Genomic DNA, 27,424 nt, shown 5'->3' with positions numbered 1-27,424 from the left:
CCGTGTCTGTCAGGGAAGCAGGATGGGTGAAGGCAGCAACCGGGACAGGATGAGGTGAGGACTACCAGGACATCCTTGGGAGTGGACACCTGCTCTGCAAAAATTGGGGAAACGGAGGAGCTGAGAGGATCCCAAAAGATCTGTGCAGCTATAGGGCAAGCAGCTTAGAGCATGCTTGTGGGAGAGTGGGACCCCGAAGTCCCAGGATCTTTAATTTGTACTCAGGTTGAAGTTTTCAGACCAGGAGGCCAGAGCGGCTTGATGCCTTTTATGGCCTGGATGTCATATTTTGTGCTGGCTACAGGGTGTGTGTGTGTGTGTGTGTATAACAAAGATCCTTCCAGACGCTCTGAATAAGGTTGCTAGGTGAAATACAGAGCATTCTGGTTCAATTAGAATTTCAGGTAAACTGAGTCATGTTTTGAGTTTTAAGTATGTACTTCGCAGTATGAATATCTGCGACAAGCTTACCCTCCTCCACGTCACTTCCCCAGCTGCCCCGAGAGGCTGTGCCCGCAGGCCGCTTGAGGTTGCGGCCGGTCCCCGTGACCCCGTTGCGGCAGCGCCTTTCCCAGCCCAGGTCCTCCTCGATGGGAGTCCTGGAGGTGTTGCCTCCTCGGGCATCTGTGTCCTCCTCCAGGCAACCAGAAGGGTCAGCCTAGTTGACTTAGTACAAGGTCTGATTTTGACCTGGAGATGCCTGTTGAGCACCTGTGATGCCCGAGAACTTGAGGGTCCTATCCTCATCTCTGCCGTGGGATGGGCCTGAGGCAAAGTTCTGATGTTCTCTGCCTCATGGCTGAAGAAGCCAGGCTCAGGAAGGCGCCCTGTAACACTGCTGCGGCCACCAGACCAGGAGACACTGCACTTCTGGGCCCGGGCTCCCCACCCTGTCCTCCTTCCGTGGCGGGGGTGGGCTGCCCTGTGGGGCCCTGCTGCTCTTTCTGGATTATTCCCTCCGGACTTCCTGTCCCGTGAGGAGCTTACAGCTGAATGAATCGGGGCATTTACTCAGCATTCATTGTGTCCAGTCCCTCAGGTGGTGAGTACTTGTAGAGTGCCTGCTGTATATGAGGCCCACTGCTGGACAGTGGGGATAGAGTGAGGAACGAGGCAGGAAGGGAGAGATGACACAAACCATTATTCGGTTGCAAAATGGAACCAGACCCCCCCCACCCGCACCCCCCAAATGCAATTGATGTGAACAACCAGGAGGTCAGGGCTTGTCTCAGGGAGAGGAGGGAAGCCGTCTGGGAACATGAGCCGCTTCTCATGAGCCTGTCTGCCTCCACCATCCTGTTCTTTCCATCCTTCATCCTGAGGAGCGTTCTGAGGCTCGGAGAAGTGCACTGACATGCCCAAGGTCACATCACCTTAAGACACCGTAAGCCTCCACTCCTCCCATAACCACCCTTTCTGTCCTGCTGCTTACATATTCGGGGTGATTGAGTCACGTTAAAAAGTCCAGATACGAGTAAACTCTTCAGCCTACAAGAAATGAACTAGAACAGCCCCTGCTCTGGACCGTTTCCTGGGGGCAGGAGCTGCTTCGAGGTAACCAATTCCTGTCCACGTCTCTGGCCTTGCCTGAGTCAGCTGGGCCCCCTGTGGCCAGGCCTCAAAGCTTCGTGGCTGAGGGGGAGAAGGGCCACCCCCACCTTCTTCAAGAAATTAATTTTATTTCATATTCGTAAACATGATGACAGGTGCTGGTGATAGAAACAGAAAGGACACAGTGTCGGTTTTTTAGAATCGTACTGCCTAGCGAGGGAGACACAGGAGAACATACGAGTTACACTACAGTTTAGTGTGAGCCTTTCTTTTCCTGTCTTGCTGAGAAACGATGGTCCTACATCACTGTGTGAGCTTAAGGCGTGTAGCATGATGGTTTATTGTAATACCTCGTGGAGTGATGACCGCAATAGATTGTGTTCTCATCTGTCTTCTCATAGACGGACACTCCCACCTCCATAATAAGGTCGTGGTTGGGGGGGGCAGACCTCTTGTTTTCCCTCTGGCTCTTATGTTTCATTTGAGAAGCGTCTGTATTTTCAAACCCCTTCCAGCCCTGCTGAGTGGGGGAAGGCCCGGGCGAAAACTTTGATGTCTGGGGAAGTTTGGGGAAAACCTGTAAGCATCTGAAAACCGAGAATTGAAAGTCAGTTCATTCAGTCAGGAGAGACTTGAGGACTTTTCCTGTGGCCCAGACTCTGGGCCACGCCCTGGGGACCCAGAATTGAGCCTCTCTCTGTCTGGCCAGTGAGGGGACAGATTAGCTGTGCCTTGGTGGGGTCTCTTGAAGGAGCTTTGGGCACATAGAGTTCACAGAACTTTCTCAGAGGCCTTGAGTGACAAAAGCATGCCAGGCAGACCCAAGCAGGGGAGGGCATTTACAGGTGGAGGGTAGAGGGAAGCACCCCGGAAAAGGGAATGCAGAGAGTGCAGTGCGGCTGGGCTATAGTGTCTTGCTCTGGGGGGAGCAGGGGAGAAGAGAGGAGGTGGGTGGGAGGTCTTGGCTGCTGACCCCAATGCCCTGGTGAGTGCTGCGGTCTTGATTCACTTCGGGGAGCTAGTCTGGAGCCCGAAGTCCTTAGTGAGTGCTGCAGGTGCCCCCTTAAAGGTAGTGACTGTTGTTTGGTTGTCTTGACAACTGGCTTCTGCTCAGGAGGAGAAACAGCCCAGTCCTGCCCTCACCCCAACAGGCTTGCAGGAGCTTTGCAGACGCTGCCAGAGGTCCCGGGAGGAAACCCACCCTAATGAGATGTCTAACCTAGTTTTGATGACTCACGTGGTTTGGGGAGCATGTGAAATGCCTTGGGAGGGGGTGGCAGTGCCAGCAGACTGGGCCACTCGTGTGTCACGGAACCCCGGATGCAGGAACTGTTCATTTGACATTTCCCTGTGGGACTGAAGAGCCCCTGGTGCTTGTTCCTGTCCCAAGCCATTGTTGTCGTTGATGAACTGCGTGAAATGAAAGGAGGCTGTCCATGGGCGCCCTGTTTCTCCTGAGAGCAGCTCCACGCTGGTACTGAGGCACTTCCTCCTTCCTTCCCTTGTGTACCTCGGGGTGGCCCATTTTACAGATGATGCAACTGAGGCCCCAAGGGGAAGTGACATTCCTGAGGTCACCGCTTGCCACGGACAAGTGACAGAGTCAGGCTTCAGCCACAACCTTTTAAGGTGACGACACAGCAGAGGCCAAAGTGGAACTCAGCAAAGGGGGTTTGGGGAACAGCATCTCACAGGGGGTGGTGCCTGTCGGGGATTCAGACAACAAAGCTGGAGAGGACCGGAGGGCTCCTCCTCTCCCCCCCCTCTCCCCGACCCTGACCACGCGCTGGGGAGGAATTATGTAGAATTCCACCATCGGGGGTCAGCGGGAACCAACTGACCAAATAAATAGATGAGTCAGTTTAAAAGGACGGATTTCTTGACTATTTATAGTTGTGGCCTGAATCTCAGGTATCCTTGTCCCCAAGGAGTGAAAGGAGACTTTTCTGATCTGCTGGGCTATCTAGAGGGTGAATAAGCTGATTAAGTCCCGGGGCTGCCCCTGACGATGGGACAATGCTGGGACAATGCGGGAGGGTCAGGGTGAGAGGAGCTCAGGGGAGGTGGGGGTGGGGAATGCGCCCAGGGCTCAGCCCCTTCCCTTCACAAATTCCTTATTAGCCTCCTAATTGCTCTAGGTAGCGTGAATTGAAATGGTTAACATTCTCTCTAGCCTGAGGGGCCAGTATTTAGTAATCCCTGCAGGTATACAAAATGAAATGGGAGGGCCTTGTACAAAGCTGCCTCCCAGAGGTGGATTTTTTTGTCCAGCTGTTGCGAAGTCTAGGCTGGCTGGGGACCTGTGATCTGGGCCTGCTCGAGAGACCTGGATTCCGATCCTAGCTGGTTAGTGTGCAGAATGACACCCCTGCCTACTGCTGGCCTCAGTTTCCTCCTGTGTTAAGTCAAGTGAAGAGGGGGACTTCCTGGTGTCAAAGGCCAGAGCCAAGAGATGCCCCAGAGCCCAGTGGTTGAGGACCCAGGGTTCTGGAACCCTGCCTCTTCCTGGCTGTGCAACTTCGGTCAAGTAACACAACCCCTCTGAGCTCATACGGGGTAAGATTCCTCATCTCACAGGACAGTTGGTAAGGACTGGGTAAATATTCGGCACCCAAGTGTCAGGCACTGAGCTGGGCACACACAGTTGCTCAAACCAGGGAGCTCTCCAGAACTGGCGTTGCCATGCTCGCATTGAGAGTGTGTTTTTTTGTTCCACGAGAGTCTCTGAAAAAGGTCATGAAGTCTCATTACTTTTGGACTGATTATAGGAGAAAAGCAAGCAGCTAGAATCAGTGAAAAGTGGTTTAAAATGCCGTAAGAAAAAATATTTAGCATGATTAAAAAATTACTACCAGCTAGAATATTATCAAATGCCCAACAGAGTGTGCCAGGCACATAATGTTAGCTGTAACTATTTTTGTTTCCAGGATGTAAGAACAGTTGGAATTGGAACAGAAGGTTGCTATGACGAAGGTACACTAGGGTCCTTCTCATTCGCTGTCTCTAGGGAGGAGGCCCACCCTCTGCCCTGGAGCATCCCCTGGGCGTGGGAGGAAGAAACTAGGGCTACACAGCTGAGGAATGAGCAGCTTGTTCTTTGGGGAGATGGATGGGGGATGGTCAGGGAAGGCTTCCTGGAGGAGGTGTCATTTGAGAGTGGAGAGGAGGAAGGATGTGCATTCTGGGGGCCTGAAATGGCCTGTAAGAATGCACCAAGCTGTGAAAGCAAAGGGTCTCCCAGGCAATGATGTATAGAGACAGTAAGTTCTATGACCAAAGAACCTCCCCTCGCTTTAGTTCTGCTAAAGGACCCTCCTTATTGCTGGCGTTTTTCTGGAGTACTCCATCTCTGGGCATGTGGGCTGTGTTGGAAGGGGCATTGTGACCTCGTGAGCAGATATTCTGAGGCCCATAGCCGACGTGCTGGGCATCTTTTATACTCTCTAGGGCTTCCGATGCCCCCAATTTCCCGGTGCCTGGGGTAAGTCACGTTTGCATGTCCACCTGTGTCCCATCTGCTCACAGAGCCTCTGTCCCCTTACAGAACCTTACTGGGCTGCCTTTCTGTGATTTCAAGCTTGGGAGGTCCCCAACAGCTTCAGTTACCTAGGAAACTGTGTCCAGGGAGTCCACTCAGGAGAGAGGGAGCAGAGGGCAAATGTGAGAGCCTTTCACTGCTCCGATCTGAGTGGTCCAGCCGGAGGCCTGGTGGGAACAAGGTCTTTCCCGAGGGCATCCAGCTTGGAGTGGGCCATGGCTCCCCTTGCCAAGAACTGTTCACCCAGGCCGCCCACCCCAGACCACCAGTGGATCCTCTGTTTACCCACTGCCTCCGACCAAATCCTGGCTTGATAGAACCTCAGCCCCTGAGCTGACCCGAGGTAGGTTGCCGGGTAAACAGGCAGGGCATTCCCTTGGGGTCAAAGACCTCTGTGGGATTTGGTGCTCTGTGTGGCCTGGGCCTGGGAAGGAGCTCCCCAAATAAATAAGGAGTTGAGCTGGCCCTAGGCATCCAAAACAGTAGGAGCAGGCAGGGGAACTGGAGGCCTAGAACCTGAGTTGAAACACTGGAGACCGAAGCTTTGGCACCTAGGCCTCAATTTACCTACCTGTAAAACGGGCACATGAGATCTGATCACGGTGTCTAATTTTCTGAATTCGTACACATCCACAGAAGAAATTGGGGTTGAATACGGGTGTAGCCCACCCTGGGGCTGGCAGACCTTTTACCATAATTGGTTTTGTCTTGCCTTTCTGCTAGCTGGCAGTTCCCTGAGAGTGTCTCCATCGTGAACCGTGTTTGCCTTCACTCGCGACGTCTTAGCATGACCCATCTATGCGCCTGGCCCAGTACTGGGTGGTTTATGTGCATCAGCTTGTGTAATCTCCCCTGCGCCCTGAGGGGGTGGTGCCGTTATCAGCCACAGTTTAGGGATGGGGAAAGAGGCACAGTAGGGCCCAGAGCCCCACAGCAGGGTCCAACTTGGGTCTTCCTGGAAAGCCCCCTCCCTCCTCTTTTCAAGCCTCAGCCTGCTTATCTCTAAATTCTGGGCATTGGGGGTTTGGGGCTGATTTGTCATTCATTAATGATGGCCAGTTGAGGGGTCTCGGGCACCCAGGGACCTCCAACTAGGACCTTTAGGGTTTTGAGGCGGCTAGGAGTTGAGGGATCCCAGAATCCGTAGCTGCAGCCAATCGGGGGGATACCACCAAGCTGCTGCTCCTCCCAGAGGTCGTCTTCACAGCCGTGCAAGGAAGCGGGGAGGCCGCTGGGCTACTCTGCTCTAAGTGGCCAGTCGGCACCCCCCCCCCCCCCACGGGGACACTCTGCAGCCCATTTCCCAGCAGTGTTCGTGGAACGAACTTGGCTCTCAAGGCCAGGCCCCAGGCCCTGTAACTTCCGCCTCCCCCGCTTGGCCAGCACTACTGTGCATGGGGTATGGACACCTGGTCTGGAACGCTGCAGGCCTTGGTCTAACTCCCCTGCTGGGGGCAGCTGCCTGAGCTGTTCTCCCGACCCCACACCGAGGCAAGCTAGGGGAGGTGATAGGGAGGGCCCATATCCGTGCCCAGATCCCCCAGGGAGCCACCAGCCCACAGGACCCACACAGTCCCACGGTCAGCAGCTATTCTGGGAGGGTACCCACTGTGGAAGAGGAGGCTGGATAGAAGGGAAGGGGCAGCTGGGAAGAGGAGTGTTTGGGTAGGGGGGCTGCCCCATGTCTCAGAACTGGCTGACCTGCATTCGAACAGTGGTCCTGGTTCTGGAGGGGATCTGGAAGGTGCCCAGTAGGGCACCCAAGCTGTCCCTGGTCTCGGGGTCCTCATGCTGATAGCTCACGCTTTGTTCAGGTACTAAGTAGTCTGTTCGCTCATTCATCTCTCAGCAACCCTAAGAAGTAGGTGCTGCTTCTGTCCTCATTCTGTATCTGAGGAAACTAAGTCACAGACAGGTGTGTCTGTGGTGTGTGTTTCCCTCTGCTGGAGAGATAGCCTTTGTAGAGAGATGTGTGTGTGTGCACATGTACACCGTGTGCACGTGTGTGTGGGAGGGATGGTTATGGGACCCTCTAGGTGTGAGCTGTTAAGATCTGCAGGTCAGCTGGTTGAAACCACGGCCCAGGGAAGACCCGGTGCTGCCTTGGTCAAGCAGTGGCCCCTGGCAGAGCTGGGGCCTCACCTGGGCCTACTGGGTCCTTCCTGCTATTGTTCCTTGGGTTTGGGGAGCTGACGCTTTAGGGACAGGTGCCTGCTTCTCTGTTTCAGAAGGCCCCACCTGCTGCCTCTACTTCAGGGAAAAAATGACTTCCACTGTGCTGGGGTAACAGCTAGGGGCCCCCAAGTCCCAGGTGATTTGCCCAGTACTCCGTGTCTCTTTGGAGATGCTGCCCAAGCTCTGCTGTGCTGGATTTGCCCCCTGGGTGGGGCGGGGAGCCTCTGATGCCTGTTCCCCCAGCATCACATACCCCACCAGCTCCCTGCCCCAGAAGTCACAGGGCATCCATCTGCCAGCCCCAACTTTGATTTCTCAAATTCTTTTTAACTTCAGCATAGAGGGAGCATTGCCTTGTCCCTGGTTCAGATTCTGTCACTTGTTCACTGGGTGACTTTGGCCAGCTCCTGTTTTCCTCTCCGAGCCTCGGTTTTCTTACCTGTAAAATGGGCTACTGTAAAGGTGCAGTGGCGAAAGGGAATAGGGGAGCCTCTGGTGGATTGTCAAGTCTGGGCACATGGTTCTGGGGTCGTCCTGGGACTCACTGGGGCTGGCGGAAATGAACCCCAGCCGGCCCAGTCCCCAGCTGTTCCTAGTCCTGGCAGGGGCTACGCAGACGGTGTGTGCGCACAGCCGTTGCCTGCTGGCGTGCCTTATCATCAGGCAGTGATAGTCTCCTTCACTGGTTGGTTTTGTTTTACATGTTACCGGTCATCTCCCAGTTCATTAGCACCACTCTTCCCAGCCTCACCTGATTCTAAGAGTCCCTTGGAGGGTTGGTTTAATGACCTTGAAGATTCAGAGTCAGGAAGTCCGGGGCAGGTCCAGGCATCTGGATTTTCAGCCAGAGTCACGGGCAATTGGCGACGTTCAGGCAGCTGGGGTCATCCAACGGCGCAGCCCAGAGACTTCGGCAAGGCATGGGTTCACAGGTTATGGGGACCACTTTACAGATGAAGAAACTGAGTTTTCCCAAGGAGGACTTTGAACTTTGTCCAGGGTTGAAGTCTGAGCAGGAGCCCAGCCCCCAGTGAATGGTGAGGTGACATAGGCCAGAGGCGGCAAGGGGGGAAATGGGGGTGGGCTGGAATGGCTTCTTGGAGGGATGACACTTGGGCCAGGTCTTAAAGGTGGGTGGGATCCTCTTAAACATAAGGGAACCCACAAAGCACAGCACTCCATGGGCTAGTGAGAAAAAACGAGGAGGTCCCGAGACTGGGGCAGGACCGGAAGGATAGGTAAGGTGGCAGAGATTGGGGCCAGTGACAGTGTCCAAAGTATCACGAGCTTTGGATTCCAGGTGAGGAAATAGATGATTCTCCAAGCAGCTGGGAGCCACTGATAGTTCTTGAGGGGAAGGCGACATGGTAGGCAGTGGGATGGGCTCAAAAGAAGCTTGGCTGAGCTGGGGGCATGCCTCCGGGGAGTCCCCAGTGGTTGAGGTGGCCTCATTTTGTGTCGCCGCATGGGTGACCGGCCATAGGGAGGCACCATGCTCATTGCAGACGTGATCGGGCCACAGGTGGAATTAGAGTGGGAGGTGAAGGGAGGTGGAGGCTGTCTGGGGGTTGCTCTGGGGCATGGTCTGCACCATGTAGAAATGTCCTTCCCTTGAGCCCACCCCACCCCTGATAGGGATTTCAATGCTGAATTTTCATCTAGCCGAGCAGTAGCTGCTGTTAGGCACTGTCTCGTAGCCTGGGAGTTGCCCCTGCGGCCACACCACTATCCGCCAACGCGACGGGTCCAGCCAGGTTGGGAATAAGCTTTGCCTTCAGCCTCTGGCACCCACTGTGTTCGACTGGGTCGGGATGCTGGGAGCCTCCCTGCCCTCCCTCACCTCCTTCCAACCTCACTTTTCCCTCTGAAATGAGTTTTTCTTCAGCTCCAATGGCCCAGCTGTGAAAGAGGCTCATGGTTCTTGTTCATTGGCTATGGGTCTGGGGCCTCAGTTTGCTCATCTGGAAAGTGGGCTTGCATGTGCACCTGCCAGTACCTTAAGGCCCCCATTTTTGCACCTTGGCGGTTTTTGTGCGGGATCCACAAGAAGCATCCAGTGGATCCACAAGGAGCCTGCCAGTAGGACTTGGCAAACCTTTAGGAAACCAAGGAGAATTCACTTCAAAGTCAGTTTGGGAACATGCTCAGGGAACATACTATTTCATGAAAAGTGATTTCCTGAAGATTGAGGACTCGTCTATCAAAAGAGGGCAAAAGCAGGGCGCCTGGGTGGCTCAGTGGGTTAAGCCTCTGCCTTCAGCTCAGGTCATGATCTCAGGGTCCTGAGATCGAGTTCTGCATCAGGCTTTCTGCACGGCAGGGAGCCTGCTTCCCCTCCTCTCTCCGCCTGCTTGTGATCTCTGTGTGTGTGTGTGTCAAATAAAAAAAAAAAAAAAAAAAGAGGGCAAAGCTTTGTACAGATTTGACCGTTTCAGAGGAACTGTGCTCAGATGCGGGGACACATCTCCTCTCTGTCTGGCTCACCTTTATTTTGTCGGCAGCCCTGCCGGGTCCTTAGGCGTTGCATGCTGCTGCTGCTGACCTGTGCTCTCTCCACCGAGCTGAGGAACCTTTGCAGCTTTGAGGTAGTACTCCTATGTTGAGTGTGCCCAGGGTTGTGAGCCCTGAAGGTCTGACAAATATTGATAGTGCTGGGCCTTCTACCAGGTGTCAGGAAGCTGGCCCTGGGTGACAGTAAGCAAACAATTACAAGATGGGCCCGTGAGCCTGGGGACAGAGGTCCTGTTAACCACAGAGCCCAAGGGAGGCACGGGGGCATCCTCAGGGCCATTGTCCTGGGGAATCGCTTGAGGATTGCCTATGCATTACTTGGGGAACAGTGTGCCAGACTAGGGGAACAGAATGAGCCAAGGCATGGAGGCATGAGAAAGCCTGGGGGAGGGGGTGTGGTTCTGTAGCCCCTGGGGATCTCAGGTGGGCTTTGGGTTGGGGAGGACACCTAAGACTTGACCGCCAGATAAACGGAGGAAATTCCAGGCAACACACCCCTTTGCTCTGAAACGGATCGCTGGCAGCAGACATGACGAGCTGAAGACCACCACTGTCTTGCTAAATCCCAAGCTGTTTTGTTCCACAGGCAGACTCCCCCTGAGCTAAATTTCTAAGTGGATGTGAAGTATGAGTGCAGCCAGGAAGGAAGAAGGTCCTTCCTCATTGAGTAGAGACATGTTTAAAAGAGGAACCATAACAGGGACCTTGTTTTTTATATACATTTGATGAGCAAGGAGCCTTCACACACCGTAGATGGGAGATTGTGCCCACCTTACAGACGGTAACACGGAGGCCGAGAGAGGTGACTTCCCCAGGCCGTTTAGCAAAGGGTGCTTTGGCTGTTTCTATGGAGACGTGACTTCCGGCAGAACCCTGGTGACATAGAATTGGAGGTGACTGATTCTGAGTGGGTGTTGGGCCACAGGCGTGCCCTTCGCTGGCCTTGTCACTGAGGGCCTATCTCTCTCCAGTTTCTATAGAGCTAGGGAGGGGCTGCCCTGTTTGCTTTTCACCTCCAGTGAGAGGAGGGCGGCTTTAGGGTTCTTACAGCTTAAAAGGGGAAGTCTGAGGAAATGGAAACTGAGCTTTTCTTTTTTTTTCTCATGTCTCTTTTTTTGTGACCTCCAGAAATAATCCTGGGTTCTACAGAGCCTGCCCCAGGACCATGGTAGACCCTACCCCACCCCCACTTCCGGCCAAACCAGGCTGAGGGCTGGGGTGATGGGGACACAGACAGGAGGAGAGTGACAGGCTGTGGCTGGTGAGTCAGTGCCAGGAGACCGTTGCCTGCTGACTCACTGCCCCGTGCACCAACACAGGCCCCTGAGCGCCTCCATTAGCCATCATGGCGGCCCTGCCCACTCTCCTTACTTCCTCTCCTTTTGTGAAGCTTTTGGTGTGGCGGCATATGCTGGAAATCTACCACGCAGCACTTGGGTCCTGAGCCCCCTCAAACAGAATCCACGAGGCAGGTCTGCTCCTGAACTCTGGCGTCCTCTGGGAGTCCAGATCCAGCCAGGCGGGGAGGCCCAGCCTGGAGAGTGTCAGGGTCCTGCTCCTTAAAGCTCCTCTCCTTCACCCTTGACCAGGTGTATAATTCCAGTCCTCCTCCTGAACTTGTAGAATAATTGCTGTGTTACTTGGACAGAACAAGCCCCTCCTCTCTGTCTCTGGACGTTAGTACCTTGGGGGTGGGAAGGTGACCTCGGATCCCCCAGCCGAGGCCCTAGGCCACCAGGATAGTAAGTGTGTGGTTACCACGGAATGGTTGGGGCCTTTCCTGCCCACGGACCGAGGTAAGTGAATCCCTGAGGTCCTGTAGCAGCAGACGCTCACCCTGTTCTTCCCAAACCCATGGGCGTCCCCCATGGAGAGATGAAGGGCCTGACTCGGTGCATGAGGGTATTTTTTCCCTTTGTGGTACCGGTGTTGTGGCCCTTTGCCAAGGGGAAGGGAGGTCCTGCTACCATCCTTGACTTTTCCCTCTTGATTCAGCCAATCCTACAGGTAGTCAGTTCATGATGAGGGGGCTGGGTGGCTCTGGGTTGTTGGGGGTGAGGACTCAGTTTCCCCAGCCCCCCACTAACGAGTCCCCATTAGCAACAGCTTACAGGGAAAAGCCAAGCATGGGTCCTCGAATCCCCTTCCAGGGTGGAAGGGAGAAGTTGGCCAGACAGGAAAAATGGGGGCTGTAGCCACATGGTGGAGTCCTTACTGAGCACAGAACTCTCCAGGGGCTCCCACCAGCCTCTGGCTAAACCCAGCTTTTAATCCTGGCCTCCAGACCTGGCCTCCTCTCTGCGTCACCCCATGCCCTGTTTCATTTTGCTCTCTGTCCCACGCTGGCCTTCTCTCCGTTCCTTTACCATGTCCAGGGTGGCCCTTCTGGTACACACTAGTCCCTGCTCTGAGAATAGCATCCCCCAGATGTTTGCCACACAGACCTCAGTTCCACTGTGGTTGAGAGCACAGACCCTGAAGCCCCTTGCCTGGGCTCAGATCCCAGCTGTGTGACTTTGGGCAGGTGACTTCCCTTCTATGGACCTTATTCCTTCATGCAGGCTGCTGAGAGGAATAAATGAATTGCTGCCCCAGGGCCAGGCCTGCCCCCTCCATGAAACCTTACCTCCACAGAGGGGCCTCACTGACTCCTGGGTCCCTGTCACCTACATCTCATCCTTCCTTGTCTTCTACATGCTGGTCCTGTCTAGTAAATATTTACCTCCCCTCTAGAACATCAGCTCCTGGGGGCTCACCTCCATGCCCCCGGTTCCTAGACCAGTTCCTGGCACCTCATCGGGTAAGCTTCTCGGTAAATGTTTATTCAGTAGTCCCTGCTTGCCAGAGCTACCCATGCTGTTTTCGACCCTGGACATCTGACATGCAAAGGGGCAGTACTAGGCCCGCGTGACCCAGTGGAACCGGAACTAGGCACAGCCTTTTGACCCCTAGTCCATTGCCCTTTCCCCTGACTCAGTGGCCTGCTTGGCCAGTGCCCGGGTCTCCTCTGTGGTGCACATGGTGGGTGTCCTGCTCGCCTTCATCCCCGGGGGCCACACCCCGCTGTCCTGTCGTCTCTGCTCTGCCCCTCCCCCAGCCCAGCCTGGTGCCTTCTTCCTCCCCAACCCCCCTGCTATTTGCATGTCCTCTTTTTTTGTTTCATCTGTTGACTGCCTGTGGTTCTCTGGGCTTTGGGTCAGTGCCTGCCACCTCCAAGGAGATAAGAAAAATATTTGGACCCAGTCCCCAAGACCTTTTACATGTGAATGTTTTTGTGAGAAGACGATAAAGTGGCAGTACATTGGGCCCACATCCTGCCCGCCACCAGTTTGTCCTAGAGGCCAGTTCTATGCAAAACCTGTTCACTTTCCCCAACCTTTTCCTCTGTAAACCACAGACTGAGGAGTAGGACTCGTTCTGGTAGGTCCCTGTCCAAAGGTTACATTTCCTTCCGGGGACATGGAGGCAGGATCTGGGTGCAAATCCTGACCTACGGCCTCGTGGCTGTGTGACCTGGGCCAGACCTTCCCCTTCTGTACACTTCAGCATCTTGACCTGTGGAAAGGGAGGCTCTGTGAGGCTTGGGGAGAAGTAGACACTTAGACGGCGGTTCAAGGCCGATCATGTGCCAGGTAAGGTGTTACATGAGGGGTCTCTGAGGGTAGACCTGTGTTTTTGTGGGGTAGGGGGTTTGCAGTTAGATGAGGGCAGGGGAAGGCCTTAACCCACAGATGCTAAACGCCAGGTAGATCACAAGCTCTGTCCCCAGAGATGACAACGCTAAAAACAATTCCCCAAACAGATTTCACTTTCACTAGGACCAGAATGTGGTTGCTCATTGTTTGGCTTTGTTCCGGGCAAAACAATGCCGGGCTTCCTGGATGACCTCACTGGGGCGAACTCTTAGGCCCGTGAGGCCGGGCTGGTCAGCATCTCCAGGCAAGCCTGCCCTGCCCTTTGCTGTGGCCACCTTGGGTGACCTGGGGTGATGGTGTGACCAGAGAAGGCAGGCACACCATTTGTATTTGGGCCATGCAGTGTGTTAGAAATTAGAAAACGTAGGTAAGGCAATGGGCTGAGGAGAGCCGCCCGTGGCTGGAACCTAGGCTACTGTTTGCCACAGACCCTACTCTTCCCCAAGGCCTCTCCACTGTACCTGTCTTTCACCTGCCAAACCCTTAGGGCCGTTGAGATTTTCAGACATGAGTGATCCCGAGATACAAACGGATGAACAAGACAGAAGGTTACAGACCCCACGATTCAAGCCAATGATTCAATCTTTTGAAGGTGTACCTTTTTAAGAAAAAGACAAAAAGCCTCTTTTGGATTTATTTCTACTTTCTCTTCAAAAACAGCTCCTGTTAAGGCACAAGCTAAAATACCGCTTTTACCCACACCTCGTGTTTTTTGGTTGAGTTTTTTGGCGCCTAAGTGTTCATTGTTGTACTCAATTCTAAATGAGCCCTTCCTAGGGCCAGGATGGTACCTAAGGCGCCTTTGGCAGACGTTACTAATTGATCCCAGCTCTCCTCCTCACTGAGCCTGTCCCTTGCCTGGAATCTGTGGACACAGGGCTGGAAGAAGCCCCTTTGGATCTATCAGAGAAGTCTGGGAGGCTCTCCCTGGCTGCTGGAGGAAGCCTCTGGTCCAGAACGCCCTGCATCCCGGCTATCAATCGATGCCACTTCCTCAGCCTGCCCAGCCCGTCCCTAAGGCCCCGGGCCCTGTCCCCTCTGTGTCCCATGGCTCCTCACTTCCCTGTCCACCATCACCTCCTTTTCTGATGTGTCCAGTCCAGCGGCTTGAAGCTGACTTAAAAGCACCAGGCCTGATGTCACTCTGTCAGCTTGCTAAATCCAAACCAGCCAAGTGCTTGAGAACGTGGGATTGAGGCTGAAACAGACCCGGGAGCCATTTGAAACTTCATAGGACTTTAACTTGCTGTGTGATTCTGGACAAGTGACTTCACCTCTCCAGGCCTCGTCAGCAGAACAGGGATGGCAGTGGCTCCCAGAGAGGAGGTTGACTAAGAAAATGCTTGCAAAGCACTTAGCCCAGTGCTAAATAAACGTGCCTGTAGTCATCGCTTAACCGATGTAGCTTGCCTTTTTCTTCCTTTTCAAAACACTGAGGATATGATGCCTGCCACACAGTATTATAAAATTCCAATGTGGTCAGCTATTTTCTTCAATAATTGCTAATATTTATTAATCACTTCATATGTATTGGGCCCCATGTGGGACATTTTATAGGCAGCCCCCTGTTTAATCCCTATGAGGTGAGTTTTAACCAGTGAGGCCCAGAGAGGTGGTTACTTGCTACGGGTCACATGGCTGGGTCGTGGCCTCAGTGAGCCCAGGCCTCTGGCTCTGAAGTGGACAGAGAAATGAGGAAAGGAGAGGATGAAGACCTGCTCTGGAATGCTTGATTGCATAGAGAACCCAACAGGACAGGGCTGTCCGGGCCTGTGGTTTCCCCAGCTGTAAAGTGGCTGGATCCTCCAGATCTCCCCCGGGGATTCTAGGAACCACTTGCCTAACCCTCAGAGGTTTACGGAGAAACGCTGGCTAGGGAGGCCCAGAGGTGGATCTCAGAGGCTGACTGTGTGCTGGGTGCTTAATGGGGTGGCAGGTATTCTAAAGAGGAAATAGCAGAGTACCTGCCACCTTCTTTTGAAAACCTTGTAGAAGCTCATGATCGGGTAAGTCAGTGACCATGAGAGATTGAAATCCTCATTCTTTTCCAGAGAGAGCCTTGTGGGAAGCCGATTGTTTAAGCCGATTGTTTTTGTTTGTTTGTTTGTTTGTTTGTTTATTTTATTTATTTATCCGACAGACAGAGATCACAATAGGCAGAGAGGCAGGCAGAGGGAGAGGAAGGGAAGCAGGCTTCCTGCTGAGCAGAGAGCCTGATGTGGGGCTCGATCCCAGGACCCTGAGATCTTGACCTGAGCTGAAAGCAGAAAGCCGATTGTTTTTACTCAAGAAGGTTCGAGTTCTGCAGGGCAGGGTGAGAAGTTCCCAGCTTCTGGGCAGCTCCTCTAGGAAAAAAGAGGCAAGGGCTTGGCTACCCCCCCCCCCCCCCGCCCAGCCCCGATCCCAGTCTGGGACTGAGGAGAAGACAGCCACAGCAGGGTCTACAGCTTGGTTCAGAATGCAGCTGGCTGTGGTGTGTGGGTACCTGGGGCCCGAGGGCTTGGGAGGGCGTGGGATGTGGGCAGGGTGCCCAGTCTCTGGCTCTACCCTCCACCTCTGCATCCTTTTCCCTCTGGCCTTAGCATCCCCACCTGCAAATAGTGCAGAGGGCTCCTCCTTTCTAAACTTTGCTCCTGTGCCCCAGGCATTGGGCAGATCATGATGGGAGTTCTGACTTCAGCCTTCCTGGGTCCCTGGCCTCAGGCAGGCCTCCCACTTCTCTGCCTGAGCGTCAACGTCCTTCATCGGTGAAACAGTACAAAAAAAAAAAAAAAAAATCCCTTCCACAAGAAGGCTGCGTGAGGAGTAAACAGAAGACTGTTGACAGCTCAGCACAAAGTAAATACCAAAAAATCTGGCGGTTTTAGATCAGGGAGAAGCAGAGGGGCATCCGATAGATCCACGGTGTTGCTGGCTCGCATTGCGGGCACCGGGCGGGATCTGTGCCCCACGGTGTTGCTGGCTCGCATTGCGGGCACCGGGCGGGATCGGTGCCCCACGGTGTTGCGGGCACCAGGCGGGATCTGTGCCCGGACGTGCCAGAGCTGACCAGGTGACCTGCAGGTTGGTCCTCAGGCACAGCCAGTTCTGGCCGTGACCCCTGGAGCAGAGAGACAAGGAGAGAATTTCAGCTGGGCAAGGAGGGAGCCTTTATCCTGGAGCCTCTGTGTCAGAGCTGATTCTAATGCCGATTCTAATCGCTTCTCGCTGTAATAACCAAAGAGGAAGCTCTTAAAATGGGGAATTATGTATCACGGTCGCTACAAAATAGCCCTGGGCCTGGCGCCAAGGAAAACAGCTCTTGGCGGCGGCCGACAAGGCAGCGGGCTGCTGGAACGCCGCCGGTGTGTGTGTGTGTTGGGGGGGTGGGGGGTTGTCTTATTCCTAAGCACTTACTGCACCGTGGGGTGGGCCACCGTGGGGTGACGGGATTCGGGGCTTCTTCGTGAGTCCGTGGAGATGGATGGAATGACTCCAGGGAAGGTGGCGTCTGAGATGGGGCCGCGCTGGCAGAGGGGTAGGTGACAGCTGAAGGGTCAGGCCCACATGACCGGTACTGTCACTACCAGCTGTATGGCCTCAGGAGTGTCGCTGGCCTTCCCGGGCCTTGCTGATCTCCCCCGGAGTAGAACTGAGGCCTCACGCACCCCAAGGTCAAGGTGGGCCCGGTCATTACGGCAATAACAACAGTAATACAGCAGCTACCATTAAAAAAAATTTTTTTTTATAAACATATAATGTATTATTAGCCCCGGGGTACACGTCTGTGAATCGCCAGGTTTACACACTTCACAGCAACAGCAGCTACCATTGAAGGAGTGCTTGCTGCTTGCCAGATGCTGTTCTAAGTACTTTCCATGCGTTCCGGGCCCCCATTCGGTCCGTAGGTCATCCCATGAGGTGGGCACGATTATGCCCAATTTATAGACGGGGACACTAAGGACCAGAGAGATTGGGTAACTTGCCTGAGGACACGCAGCCAGGAAGTGACTGTCAGCTTCTAGCCCAGGGCTCACACTCGAATTTCTACAGGGGTCAGGCTGCCACTGGAGGGCCTGGAGCACTGTGTAGGGAGCCTGAGGCGTGGGATGAACGGAAGCAGTTCTGTGGAGCCGTAGTTCTGTGGAGCCGGTGTCCCAAGGAGAAGGGAGAATGGGGAGATTGGGGGCTAGGTTGCAGTGAGGAGTTTGTGTTTCCTTCCAGAGTGGTGGAAGGTTGGGGGTGGGGTACATTCTGGTCTGATTATGCTCTGGATAACTGCCCTCAGCTCCTGTGCTGAGAACAGTTTTGGGGGAGTGGTACGGTGTAGCAGTGGGGAGACTAGGAGGAGGCTGCTAGGGATACCCAGGCAAGAGCCGTCAGGGACCCCTTGATGGTTCCCCTGGTGACAGAGAGATACAGGTGGATGCTGGGAATGTGCAGAAGGCAAGAGACAGAAGCCATGGAGTAAGCTCTCCTTGAGAGGGAGGTGGGATGCCTGCACCTGGATCTGGCCTCATCGAGGCATGAGTGAGTCTTGGGTGAGGCCATGGACCATGACCCGGCAGGAGGGAGACACAGGGAGGGCTGCTGCCAGCTGTGTGTTCCCTGAGGGCATGTGGGCTGTATTTGTGGCAGAGATGGATGAGACCAGTGAGGGGACAGAAGGACTCATCCCTGGATGCACACCTCGATGTGACAATCCCATAATGCCAGACACGTGACAGGCCCCGGTTCTGCCCCGTTCCAGTCCTATCCCACATCCCATCCCGGCTCGGCCACAGGCGGTGGGAAGATGGGGTCCTGAGTGGAGAGGGGCCTGGAGGTGTCCCCTCACGGGAAACCAGAGCCCAGAGCAGAGGGTCTCCGGGAACTTGCTGGCCCCATCCCCAGGCTTCTGCTGCAGGGTTTTCTGAGCGTCAGTCAGGCTGAGGGCTTTCAGGGTAGCCTCAGGGAAGCAGACCCCCGCTCCTCGTATCCTAGCAGGGAAGAACTTTCACCATTTCCAGCTGCCTGTGTGAGCAGAAGCCGGCCACTCCCCCCCCCCCCCCCGCCCCGGCTGACCTTGTGAAGTGCCTTGTAGCCCCGAGATCCAAGGGGAGCCTGAAAGAGCGGAACCGACCCTCTTGGTGAGGAGGTTCAGGGGTCATTCCCTGAAAAACATCTTCATCAGGAGGGACTTGAGTCCCACATCCTCCAATTATGCTCCCATCCAGCCGGCCCACAATGGGCCGCTCAGATAACCATCGGGGGCTGCACAGATTAATGCTGGAACAATGCTGGCCGCTGGGGCTATTTTTACAGTAGCCCTACGCCTGACTGAACCCCCACGTCGCCTCGAGGGAGCAGGGCAAAGAAAGGCTATGCGGATGCCGCCGCCAGTCTGAGCTCCAGGAGACAGAGGAAGGGCTCAGCGAGCGCCTGGCGGCTCCAGGAAGCCTTTTCTTGGTCTGCTCATGGTCAGATAGCGAAACAATCGGGGTCCCCCACCCCGAGCCACGGAGAGGAAGGAGGCGTGGGGGAAATGGGGATTCTGTTGAGCTTTTGTGCGTCTGCTCCTCCGAGCAAGGCCCCCATGGTCCCGGCTGCTGGGGCCAGGCCAGTCCATCCTCCCTCTGCACACCCCAGGTCAGCAGGCAGCCCCCACTGCGCCCTGCCCCGACCGCCACCTGTGCGGGGCAGGGCTCGGAGGCTGACACATTGGAGTTTGTGCTTAGCCGCAGCTGCTTGTAGACCCCACGCTGGGCACCATCCCCACATCGGTTCTCCTCCTGTGCGGCAGGTTCTGGGCACAGCAGTAGATAAGACAAGTCCCTGTCCCACAGAGCCTCTGTTCTTGTCGAGCCTGGGAGACCGTTAACAAGGAAGCAAGGATTCGAACAAGACATGGTTGGGTGGTGCTAAGCCTTTGATAAGGCAGACTCAGATCCCCACTGGAGTTGTCCTGTGAGCCGGGTGGTAAGCTGGCCGGGGTGTGCCGGGGCCGCCTCCGGTCCAGCTGATGGTTTCCTGTAAGGAGTGTGAACCCAGGGTGTCCCAATGCCCTTCACATGTTTTGAAACAACCTAGGAATTTCCACTTGCTCTGTTACATCACTGTCGGCCTCTAGTGTGGGTCAGGAAGACACATGGGACCCCAGGCTGTTTGGCTACGAGTTGGTCACCTTTGTTTGCAGGCTTTTTATTCTGCGGATAAAGAAGCTGAGGCTCAGAGAGGGGTGGGTCGGCCCACTAGCTGCGGCTCCCACAGTTCAGCTGTCGCCCATGGCCCTCCGCCATGTGGGGGTAAAGCCTCAAAGGCAGCATCTTCCCCAGGGCTGGGACTCAACCGTGCTCAGGGGTGGGCTAAGGGTAATCCCAAACAGCTCTTGGGGCTTAAACCCAACAGGGAGTTAGAGGGCAAGGGAGCCTGGATGGTACAGGAGTTAGAGCAAGCTCCAGAGAGTAGGTAGAGAGTAGGTAGAGAGGGATGGACAGACAGATTCACCTGCATTTTCCACATTTGCATAAATGTGGAAATGTCACTGGTTAATGAATTGCAAATATATTTCAGAAATACCCATTTTCCATACTTCGATGGAAGCCTCCTTTTCAAATATGGTTCCCATTCCAGCCTGAAACCCCAACCCTTACTCATTTTATGTTTATCCATTCTTTAGAAGCTCAGAACGAACACCTCCCGTGGCCAGGCACTGTGCTGAGTCTTGAGTGAAATGGGAGCCATCATTTTCTAGGCAAATGTGAGATGCAGAGACGGTATCTGCTCATTGCTAGAAAATTCAGGCAGGCTGTTTTTGGGAAGTTACCTTAGAATTGCCCAGAGTGTATCATACTTTGTGGAGAAGATGCCAGGGTTGGGTGGCGGGGGCGGGTGGGGGGGGGGAGTGTCACGCTTCTCTGCCTTCAGGTGTGGAATGAGGTGTGACATTTGGAGATGACAGGCATTGGGTCCCTGTGCTTCTGTTGAGCAGGTGCCTGGGGAGTGGAACCTGTCAATTCCTGACTCTTGAGGTCCCTGGTCACCCAGAGGGGTCCAAATCATGTTACTGTCAGAGCAGTGGACAGACAGGACCCTTGCCACAGGCCTGGGCTGGTCAGAGCCCACCAGCCCGCGGGTGAGAGAAGAGATGCGCCAGAGCTGAGCAGGCCGTCCCTTACTGAGCACACATTGGCTTCTGTTCTGTCCCCCACAGAAAGCGAGGAGGACATGGCCACCAAGGAGAAGCTGCAGTGTCTGAAAGACTTTCACAAAGACATCCTGAAGCCGTCCCCGGGGAAGAGCCCAGGCACGCGGCCCGAGGATGAGGCTGAGGGGAAGCCGCCTCAGAGGGAGAAGTGGTCCAGCAAGATCGACTTTGTGCTCTCCGTGGCTGGCGGCTTTGTCGGCTTGGGCAACGTCTGGCGTTTCCCGTACCTCTGCTACAAAAATGGTGGAGGTAAGGCTGGACTGGGCAGAGAGCGGCCATCGAGGAGAGGGAGGGGCCAGACCGCGGGGGCCTCTGCGTGCCCCGCTTTCCCAGGCGCCCACCTGGACCTCTGTGTGCCCACCCTATCCCACACCACCCAAGAGGCCAGACGTGAGCACGATTGAGAATCAGGTGACATTCTCCTCAAGGTCTTACTGTGCAACCTCGGTTAGGTCCCTGATTCTCCCTGACCAGCTGGTTGATCCCTCTGACGAGAGGCAGCGAGGCCAGGACCATGTTTCCCACAGATTGCTCCAGATCCATGTGCCTTTGCTTGGGCTTTTTCTAACTTAATCTGAAGGCACTTCAAAAGCAAGCTTTGTTCCCCCCCGCCCCCCACCACCCAGTAAATGGAAAACCAGTATCATTTGCCATGACAGAAAGATACCCAGAAAAAAAAAAATACAGTCGAGATATTTTTAGTTCTTTCTTTTTAATTTAAAATTTTCTCCCCTTGGACTGAGATATAATTGACGTGTAACGCATGCTGGTTGGAGGTGTACGGTGTAACGGGTGGATAGACATGTATATTGCTAAATGATCACCACCGCTGTTAGTTACCACCCATCACCTCACATACTTCTGACATTTTTTCTTGTGATGAGAGCTTGAGGTTCACGCCTGTAGCAGCTTTCAGATACGTAGTAACAGCACTGTGAGCCGTGGTCGCCATGCTGCACGTCATGTCCCCAGAACTTCACCTTGAAGTTTGTCTCTTTTGACCCCTTTTGAAGATGATTGTTAAAAAACGTAAGGACTCTGTCCGGGTGTTCGGTGAGTTGGCCAGTTTGGGTTTGGGTTTTGTTTTGTTTTTTACCCCTGTTGAGGGTTGTGATCTGGAATCCTCTTCCTTTTGGAGGCGTCGGAGTCTGGCAGCGCATGACTGGGCGGGACCTTCTCCCTGATGCAGGAGAGGGCTCCAAGAGGAGCAGGGAGGACTGGCTCAGCGCTCATGATGGCCACAGTCAGAGGGTCAAATGGCCGCAGGTGGCACACCGCGGCCGCCCAAGTTAGGAGAACCAGCTTTTGGGAAATTCTGCCTTAGAGCCTGATTTCTTTCTCTCTTCGTCCTTCCTTCCTTCCTTTCTTTTTTTTAATTTTAAAAGATTTTTTTTATTTATTAGAGACACAGCAAGAGAGGGAACACAAGCAGGGGGCAGGGGAGAGGGAGAGGGAGAAGCCAGCCTCCCACCAAGCCGGGAGCCGGATATGGGACTTGATCCGAGACCCCGGGATCGTGACTTGAGCCAAAGGCAGACACTTAATGACTCAGGCACCCCATAGAACCTGATTTCTTAACCTTTCGTAGGTCTCAGGCACCTTTGGGACTCTGATAAGTCCCAAAGCTCCCCAGAACAAAGCACGTAGCTATAGACCCAAGTTGCCCACAGTCTCAAAGGCTTTATGGACCCACTGAAGCCATTAGCGGACACTAGGTAGGAGCTCTCACCCCAGCTCTTGGCCCTCACTCCTCCCCCCTCCCCCTGGCTCCCACCCTCCGCTGGAGATGCCCCCTTCGTGCTTCTCATCACTGCTCCCTTCCTCACTAGTTCTTCTCTTCCTGCCCTGGGCGGGCCTGGGGAAGAAGGACAGGTGAAGGCTTCAATGAGGAAGTCATATTTGAGATGGAGGGATGTGGGGAAGGCAGGCAGATAGTTGGAACAGCATAAGCAAAGGCTCAGAGGCTTAAAAATCACGTGGTGCATCTGAGGGAGGTTGCGAAGGCCCACTGGAAGGGTGATGTCAGCTAGACAGATGGGCAAGGCCTGGAGAATTTTCCAACGGGTCCAAGGCATTGGCCTCCATCCGTCCTGTCCCTCGCTCATTCTCTTGGCTCTCATTGGCCGGGAGGGCTTGCGAGTAGCCCCCGTGATAGCCACAACCTGACCTTCACCCCACTCTGCTCTCTCTGCAGGTGCATTTCTTATACCATATTTTATTTTCCTGTTTGGCGGCGGCCTGCCTGTGTTTTTCCTAGAGGTGATCATAGGCCAGTACACCTCTGAAGGCGGCATCACCTGCTGGGAGAGGATCTGCCCCTTGTTCTCCGGTGAGTATGGGACAGAGGTCCCTTGGGGCCTGGTGTTCATCCACCACATTTTTGTTGAGCACCTGCTCTTTGGTACATTGGAGCCTCATGCAAGTCCACTTGGCACCTTGTCTGGCCCGGGGTGGCAGTTAGTACGTTATTTCCGTGCTGCTGCTGCCCACAGGAGCTGCTCAGTCTCTCTTGGCTGTTCCCCCCTCTCTGCTGGTTTGATGAACTTGCAGCTGCTCAGCCATGTAGTGCAGAAGAGAAGGGTTTATAATCAGGAGTCTGGGTGGTTTCAAGTCCCACTTACTCCCCTGGTGTGCTTATTACTTCATAGGGTTGCTGTGAAGACAAAATGACAGAGCTACGTAAAAGTGCTTCATACATGCTGTAAGCGCCAAACGAATTGGTAGCTTTATTATCACAACATTTAGTCCCGCGCCTGATACCTAGTATGCACCCATAAAATAGTCACTGTTACGCTTATAATTGGCAAGGACGGGGGGATGTGTGGTTTGTTGTTCATTCATCCGTATAACTCCATCCATCCATCCGGTACTCTTTTTCACATTAGTCAATGGATAGACCAGCCATCGGTCTTTCCAAGCTGTACCCATCCACTCATTTATCTACCTAACCTTCCAACCAACCACCATCCATATATCCATCAACAAATTGGATATCCATCCATCAATCCAACATCCATCCATTTGGCCGTCTTTCCAACCAACCAACCAACCAACCGTCCATCCATCTACTCATCTGTGCGCCTGGCCATCCAGTCATTGAGCTATCCTTCCTCTATACATCCTTCCACTCACCCAGCTTATCAGACCATCCATTTTTTCACCCATCCATCCATCCAGTCATCTATTCATCCTACAGATACTCGCTCGTCCTTCTGGCCCTTCTGGCCCCTTCTAGCCCCAGGTCTAGGGATACTGGGGTTGTGTATGTGGGTCTGGCCTCCCTCCTGATGCGCCTTTTGCTTGCCCACACCCACAGGCATCGGATATGCCTCCATTGTGATCGTGTCCCTCCTGAACATCTACTATGTCATCATCCTGGCCTGGGCCACTTACTACCTGTTCCAGTCCTTCCAGTCGGAGCTGCCCTGGGCACACTGCAACCACAGCTGGAACACACCCCAGTGTATGGAAGACACGATGCGCAAGAACAAGAGCCTGTGGGTCACGCTGAGCGCCAGCAACTTCACCTCGCCCGTCACCGAGTTCTGGGAGTAAGGCCAGCCTCACGGAAGGCAGGAGGGAGGATGCGGGTGGGGGGCAGAGAAGACAGCCCGCTCCCTCAGCTTCTCCCCAGGAATGTGGTTGTCACTCTCTTGGCATGGGTGGTGGGGTGGGGGAAGGAGGGTGCGGATTTGGAGATAAATCCATGCCTTTGGTCTCAGACAGGCCTGGAACGGAATCCCAGTGCTGCCGTTTTATTGGCTGTTTGACCTTCGGCAAGTCACTGCCCCTTTCTGAGCCTCAGTTTCTTTAACTGTCAAGTGAGGGGAATGAATCATTCCTACACCTGTATGCAGGTATATGTACTTCTGTTGTTGCATATGATAGAGTTTTCTTAGTGTATTTTAGAAGAAATAAAGTTAATCCATCAAACCTATTACTGCCCAGAGGAAAAATGGGTATACGAAGCTGACGTAGTTATTCAAGTGAAAAGGTGAGTCGATAGGATGAAAAATACGTATCAGTTAGCTGCTGCTGTGTAACAGTAGCCCCCAAACTTGGCTTTCAACAACGACCATTTATTTGGGTCCTGGTTCTGCTGATTGGCAGTTTAGGCTGAGCTCCTCTAAGCAGTTTTTTCCGTCTTTGCGGGGCTCCTGAGTGGGTCAGGCAGCTGTAGGACATCAGGATAGCTCTTCTGGGGATTAGCTGGCTGTTGGCTGGAGGGCCAGGGGCAAACTGGTCCATGGGGCCCATCACCCAGCAGGCTAGCCTGGCTTGTTCACAGGTGGCTCAGCATTCCACACGCCACAAATGGGGGCGCCTCCGTGCAGGAAAGAGTTCTTTTCAAACCTTTGTTAGCATCATTTTCGCTCATGTCTCATCAGCCAAAGAAAGCCAGAGACTAACCCAGATTTAGGAGGTGGTGGGAGAGGCTCTGTCTCTTAGGAGAGGAATGGAGAACTGTGGGTCTTTCTCCAGTTGACCATGATGATGTCAGTAGCTGTGGGAGTATAGATGTAGGACAGACATTAGGAAGGTGGAATGTGGAGACCTGAAGTTTGGGTGACTCTTAGCTGACATACGGGGAGTCCTTTGAACACAGTGTGTAGAGCCCAATCGCAAAAGCATTCGTGCATCACTTTTCCTTGCTGTTCATGAGCTGAACTTGGGGTTCAGCACCTGGATATGGCCCCGATGATCCCAGTGATGAGGTTGAGAGCCAGGCGCAGGAAACAGTATTAAGGATGGGAGGGAGTGGTCCCTCATCGTCATTTGGGTCAGCTTTGCAGCTCCCAAGGTTCTTCCCACCTCCAAGAACCCGGCCCGGGAATGGACCCGCAGGAGAGGGGGTGGCCTGCTGGCTGGTCCTAGCCATGCTTGAGGTCCAGGGCCAGAAACCTTAGGCAAGCAAGGGTCAGGTGGGGGTTCAGTCTAGGGTCCCTGTCCCTGTCATCAAGCCTGAGGTCAGTGCTCACAAGTCCCTGGGTCTGCTTGAACAGGACTTGTTCTTGGTTTGTACATATTTTCCACCCGCAGACAAAGAGCACGTACAAGAACATTCATTACCCTCTCCGTGCCACACCCTCTGGAGAGCTGAGTTTACAGACAAAGAAGTGTGGGCCCCTCATTCTTCTCACTTGAATGGGTCCTGAAACCACAGCCCTGTCCGTCCTAGGCTGTTCCTGGCACGGCCTGATCACCCTCGGCCCACCCCGCCCAGGACACTGGCACCCAACCAGCCACGTGGGTCCCTCCTGAGTCCTTACTGCCTCGGGGCTGGGTGGGCTTGCCTGGGCTTGAAACCTTGGGCCCTCACTTCTAGCTTCACCGGGAGCTATTCCCCCTCTGGGCCTGGTGGCCTCACCTGTGCTTGGGGATACCCTCGCACTGCCCTCCTGGCCTTGTGGGGCTGCCCTACCTGAACGAGACTGGGCATGGCCAACCCTGAGAAGCTGCTTGAGAAGTGTGGGCCATTGTTACTGATTTAGTGCCCTCATAGTGGATCCAACTGCCCTCCAAGGACGTTTGGAATTCAGGTCATCTGACCTTCAGAGGACTAAGGAGTGGCCCCTTGTAAATGCCCTTGCCCTCCCCTTCTACCCCTGCCATTGCAAACGGAGCTGTCCTGGCTCATCTCTGCTCTCACAGGCCTGAGGGCTCTAGGGAAGGGGCTCCTATGAACCACGAGATCCTCAGGCGATCCGGTTTTTCTCCATGCCTTCTCACTTACCTGTCCCCTACATTCAGCCCTCCTGGGGGTCCTCCAGCTCCTGCCTTCCAGAATCCCCATTCTGAGCTCCCAGGCTACCATTCCTGGCGTGGATGCCCTGAAGACAGGATTTATCTTTGAAAACATCCTGGGCCTACAGACAGCTTCCCAGGGCCCACAGGATCCGGATGGGCTTTTCAGCCCACAGAATGCTGGCCACCTGCCTGCCTCCTACTCCAGCCTTTGGGTCCTAGCCAAGTTTTGTAAGCCCACCTGAACATCCACAAATAACTTGCCATCTTTCTGGAACCCTGGGGAAGACCGGGGTCCACAGAGTAGGAGCCTGGAATGCAGGCTTAGTTGAGGAGACCAGGCCCGTCACCTGCATGAGCAGAGGCTGAGGCCAGTGAGTGGGCCAGGGTCTTCAGTGTGGGGCAGCCCTGGCTCAGGTGCTGCAGGTGAGAAGGGCCTGGTCCCTGCCTTCCAGAGCCTTCCCTTCTCTTGCACATGAAAGAGGGAGAAGGAAAGAGAACTAACGTGGAATAACTAGCTCCCATGAGTGTTGTGCCTGGGACTGATCCCTCTCATTGGCATTTCATCTTTCCAGGGGCCCTTCAAGTAGGGAAGTACATGGGAATCCTCCCGAACTCCTGCCCACCCCAAATCTCACATCCAGTTCCCAGATGCTCTGGGCTCTCCCTTTCAAGTACACCCAAAGTTTGACTCCTCTCCCCACTTACATTACCCCCCCCCCCCCGACACACACACCCTCAGCATCACTCCCCCAGACCCCAGCACTGGACTCTCCTCTCCCTGCCTTGCCCTTGCAGCTGAATCTAAACATGGCATTTCTCAGCTCAGAACCCTCTCGTGGCTTTCCCCATACTATGATCTCACTCAGCCAGAGAGGATTCAGTGAGAGTGTTTCAACACAGTGAGTGCTCACTGGATGCTGATTCTTCTTATGAATTCCGTGTCCACATCCACATGGCTGTGTAGCCTGGTGAAGCAAGTTAACCACCCCTCTGTGGCCTAGTTTCCTCATCTGCAAATGGAAGGGCCATAGGAGCTGGGCT

General features: G+C 54.3%; 1 protein-coding gene across 1 annotated transcript in view; it reads left to right on the top strand.

The window, feature by feature from the left end:
* SLC6A6 (solute carrier family 6 member 6) overlaps positions 1-27,424 on the top strand; it is an 83,206-nt gene that overhangs the window by 19,992 nt on the left and 35,790 nt on the right. The window contains exons 3-5 of the mRNA XM_045991763.1: positions 20,642-20,884; positions 22,830-22,964; positions 23,952-24,186. Of these exons, the coding sequence (XP_045847719.1) occupies positions 20,656-20,884; positions 22,830-22,964; positions 23,952-24,186 (599 nt within the window). The 5' untranslated portion in view covers positions 20,642-20,655. The remainder of the gene's footprint in view (positions 1-20,641; positions 20,885-22,829; positions 22,965-23,951; positions 24,187-27,424) is intronic.

This window comes from Meles meles, chromosome 20 (assembly GCF_922984935.1).
Source record: "Meles meles chromosome 20, mMelMel3.1 paternal haplotype, whole genome shotgun sequence".
NCBI lineage: Eukaryota > Metazoa > Chordata > Mammalia > Carnivora > Mustelidae > Meles > Meles meles.
This window is presented reverse-complemented; position numbering and strand designations above follow the sequence as displayed.